At 44.3% G+C, this 4291-nt stretch overlaps 1 protein-coding gene across 1 annotated transcript; it reads right to left on the reverse strand.

The window, feature by feature from the left end:
- Positions 1–537: 537 nt before the first annotated feature.
- On the reverse strand, positions 538–3937 carry LOC133890672 (uncharacterized). The gene is made up of 5 exons (XM_062331152.1): positions 3563–3937; positions 2902–2965; positions 1820–1984; positions 1370–1435; positions 538–1268 (listed from the first exon to the last, which is right to left on the reverse strand). Exons 1-5 carry the CDS (start codon positions 3877–3879, stop codon positions 1041–1043), a joined length of 840 nt encoding a protein of 279 aa, XP_062187136.1. The 5' UTR covers positions 3880–3937; the 3' UTR covers positions 538–1040.
- Between the last annotated feature and the right edge of the window lie 354 nt (positions 3938–4291).

The raw sequence follows: 4291 nt of genomic DNA on the forward strand, positions 1-4291 counted from the left end.
TCAGGTTGTCTTTTGGTTCATCAGGCCCATATATGTCTTGTGTATGTCAAGACACAAAATGCAACCAACTCGCCAAGGTCAATTTTGTCCTAGTCCTATTTCATGATACAAAAATAAATTGCAGCTTATCAAATATGATTTATCTACCATTAAAAAAATTCAAAGTTGCACTTCAATCTCTTAAGGTTCTTTTTAAAGTAAATGTTACACAACATAGGAATAGTAGTAGTTATTTCAGATGAACTGCTATCAATCGAGTAAAGGAAAAGCGAGACCGAAAATAGGCTGATCTTGAGAAAGTAGGTAGGATGATTGATACAGAGAAAAACTAAGAAAAGTAAACTAAAGATATCAATCCGTGGCCCGTGGGCACACGCATACGAATTCTAAACTTCTAGTGCCAGCAGCCATTGTTTCGGTCAGTGAAAGCTGAACCACACTCCAGAGCCCAGCGAGCCCCCATGGTGAGTTGTCCACCTTCATTATCCCACAGAATTAACAACTCAAAAGGCCGTCTCCCACACGCAGGAAAAGGCAGAAATAAAACACATCCTGTATTAGGCAGGAGGCAGCAGGCAGCAGGCCTGCATCATTGCAACTTTGCGAGCTTTAGTAGGCCTAATCCTTTTCAATGATTGTACTAACACCTCTCTCTCTCTCTCTCTCTCTCTCAGGTGAAGTTTACAAGTGTGAACCCCGTAATATTTTTATTATCTTTGGAACCCCTAAGTTACATCAGAAATTTACAGTTGTATTCAGACAAGAGGCCTGGGCATGTGTCATGGCATTACGTAGATACGGTCTTCAACCTGAATAAGTCAATTGCGTGATAAAAAAAATCACTGAATTTTACAACAACAGGCCGATTGTGCTCATCACCCATGTATGGTTGCTGCAGATCCAGTTCTTCAGACTGGATTCAAGTATGCAACAAGCAGGCAGAGAAGTGCAGTACCGATGATTTTCTCGTAGGGCAGTCCAAACCGTTTCTGGAATGCGCAGAGGTTACGGCGATACAGAATTCTGCTGCTATTATTCACTTACACCTGCTCTGGTTCAGCTGGTGGGACGAGTGGCTCATGCTCATCAACTCCATTTAACGTTCTGTCCATGCCACACAACTCTGGTGACTTTATAGGCACAAACGACGGCTTGTTCAGGGCAGCAAAAGCCTTGTTTCCTTCGCCGTTGCTCCCTAAACAAATGGTATCACCCCGTCCATGCCACACACCACACTGGACATTATTCATCTCCAAAGTTCTAGCCTCCTGAATTCAAAAGATAGTAAATGTGAGTTTAAGATTATAGCCAAAAAAAAAGAGAGAAGAAAGTAAAAATGGGGACTCAAATGGGCTTTTGCAGATATAACCTGGCATAGCGTACAGCAAGGACAAATGAGATGGAGAACACAATCATCCAGACTGCTCTCAGTACCCTGTAAGAGCAAAGAGGTGAATGATAAGTTTCTTCAGAGACTTCCGACCAATGGGATAAATGACTTCTTTCTAAATTTTTATGTTTGTGACTCCTGAATTAAAGTACATGTACCAACATCTACTCAGATGTTGACAACATATTTACGGCCCCTGGTAAAAACATAGCACAGATTATGCCTAACTATCAATATACATCCAAGTTTCAGTTATTTGTGTTTAGCATCACAAAAAGACGTAGCAAATTCCAAAAAAAATCAAGGATGTTGTGATGCTAAAAAACAAACATTGGAAGCAACTGCAATAAGCACTACTACTAGGCTCTAGCAAACAAGCAAACTTTCTGAATACTATATCTGAAAATGGTCATCCCAAGAAATACTTACCCGGATGTTGAATTGCTTCCGGATTCTTCTTCGAAAGTAACCAGTATAGATTGCTATCCAGAGGACAGAGCCGAGTCCCATATATAAATATATATGATGCTTTGTTACCGAAAAGGCAATTAGGCTGATCAGAATAGCCACTAACAGAATGAAGTAAACCATTCCCTGAAAGAATTTCATCTAGCATCAGCAGGGTGAATAAGAGTAAAATGCAAAAATTAACTGCATACGAGGAAGCTACACTCAAGCAAATTTGTCATAAACATGGAAAACTCAAAATCAATGGCAACGAGATTATGGCACAGCACCACAATTACAAATGTGGCACACCATGGCAACTTTTGCAGATAGAGGATAACGCCACCCAATTTAGAATATGCGAGAGACATCTTTAAATCTAGTAGGAGATATGTTGAAAAAGGGTATAATATTCTTTCACCACTTCGTTAAGGATAACAAACTGGCTGTATAATTTAATAGAAATGCACATATTTGATGCTGAGTGAGATTATGAAATTCCAAGAACACTTTTAAAAACAAAGCACTGACTGAGCTAAAGATATAATTAAGTTGGTCTTTCAAGACTGACAGAGTGGCGATAATGAGTAAAATGTACTGTAATGATCTGTCTAGCAAGTCCAATGTGCAGTCTGATTCCCTCCAACATAGAATATTGGAATATAACTAGAGAACACTTAACTGGAACATATCCTCTATGGGTTTTCAAATAAGAAACAAAGGCAAAAGGCTATGCAGGAAGACCAGGTCTAAGACATGCCACAGGAATACAGAATTATCTAAGCAAATGATGTTCACATTGCCAAGTCAAACGAGGTACACATCAGCACTGCGTTGTATAAGCACAAGGCTGCAGAAAATAAAGCTAATCTATTATTGTCCAAATAGCAAGCATGATAGCTGCTTGCATTTCATAACTTATCAGGAATATAACAAGAAAATATAGTCACATGCGGCTTACATGGTTACCTAGACAGCAATGTGACTAAACTTTTTGCACACAGAAGTAACAAGATGGAAATGGACGAAATATGGTCGTACTCCGGTGAGCGGATTATCTGTACCTGAAGGAAGCAAGTTCCAAGATTGGCTCTCCGCATGTTCTTGCCAAACTGATAGCACGGACAGCTGCAAACAGTTGCAAGCAAACACGCACTTTAAAACGAAGCTCAGCAAAGTTGACCACGAAAATGTAGTAAAACAGAGAACGGTGGAATATTTTTGCAGAAACACTAGAATAGCAGCAAACCAGAGGCTAAGACGTCATTTTGGGGAATGTTCCATGGTGGTAACATTTCATCTTAAAGTATGTCAACTTTTCTTCCACAACTGTAACAAAGAGGACTATAAAAGTGCAATTCAGAATCCATCGAATTCCGGCAGATAACATTTCAAGTGAAAACATAAATTTGAGCAAAGTTTTCGAATTTATCTCCGTGAAGCTTCCTAATCAGAGCGAAAATCTCGCCCAAATTACTGAAAAGGAGTTTCATTTCAAACAGCGCTTCCCCTTTTCTACAACTCCGCATAAAGACAGCCTCATTTGATGCCAAATCCGAACCAAAATCAATCCGTCCGTAAGCAAAATGAATATGCGTTCATTCAAACGCCAAATCCCCGAGCTCTGCTCTCGCCACCAACACGACCAGATCCTCCGAAACACGCACCCAGCCAGAACCAATACAACTGTATGGAACGAAGATGAAGAGAGTTAGTTCCACCTACCAGGCGGCCTCCAGCGCGATTCGCCGGTCCTCCAGGCAATCCAGCACCACGTCCCCCTCCCACATCCTCTGCACCCCACCCCCTCCGCCGCCGCCACCATCGCTGTCCGCATCCGCCGCCGCCGCCGCCGCCGCGGCGCTAGCCTTCCTCCTCTCCGCCCCCATCGCCACCGACGCGCATAGCATGTCGAAGTCCAGCACCGCCATCCCCTCCTCCCCCTCGCTCTCGCTCTCCCCCCGCTCCTGCTCCGGCCGCCCCGCCACCGCCGCTGTCGACACCTCCTCCTCCTCCCGCCCAGGCCCAGCCGCCGCGGCCATCTCTCAATCTCTCTCTCCCTCTCCCTCTCCGATTATGAGAAGGAGGGAAGCGCACATTTGATTGGTAAATCTTTTGCGGGGGGGGGGGGGGGGGGTGCGCGCTTTAACCAACAGCCCGCACCAACTACGAAACCGACAACCTCCACCGACAGGTGGGTCCAAAGAAATAGCCATGGCACGCGGGCGTGACACTGGCCCACATGCCAGTTACGTAAGCTAGGAAACCCGAGGTACCGATAGGATGGGGGTGCTCGTTAAAATGGGCAATTACCCGCGGGGACGATGATAATAACCGAATGCGCGAGTGATTGGAGTAGTTTAGTGGTGGTTGGGTTGGGCCGCCAGACTGGTGGTGGGCCCGCGGGACCGACTTGTCAGCGGGTGCAGGTGGCTGCGTAGCGTGCCTATCTCC

The sequence above is a fragment of the Phragmites australis genome, chromosome 14, assembly GCF_958298935.1.
Source record: "Phragmites australis chromosome 14, lpPhrAust1.1, whole genome shotgun sequence".
In the NCBI taxonomy this organism is placed as follows: Eukaryota; Viridiplantae; Streptophyta; class Magnoliopsida; order Poales; family Poaceae; genus Phragmites; species Phragmites australis.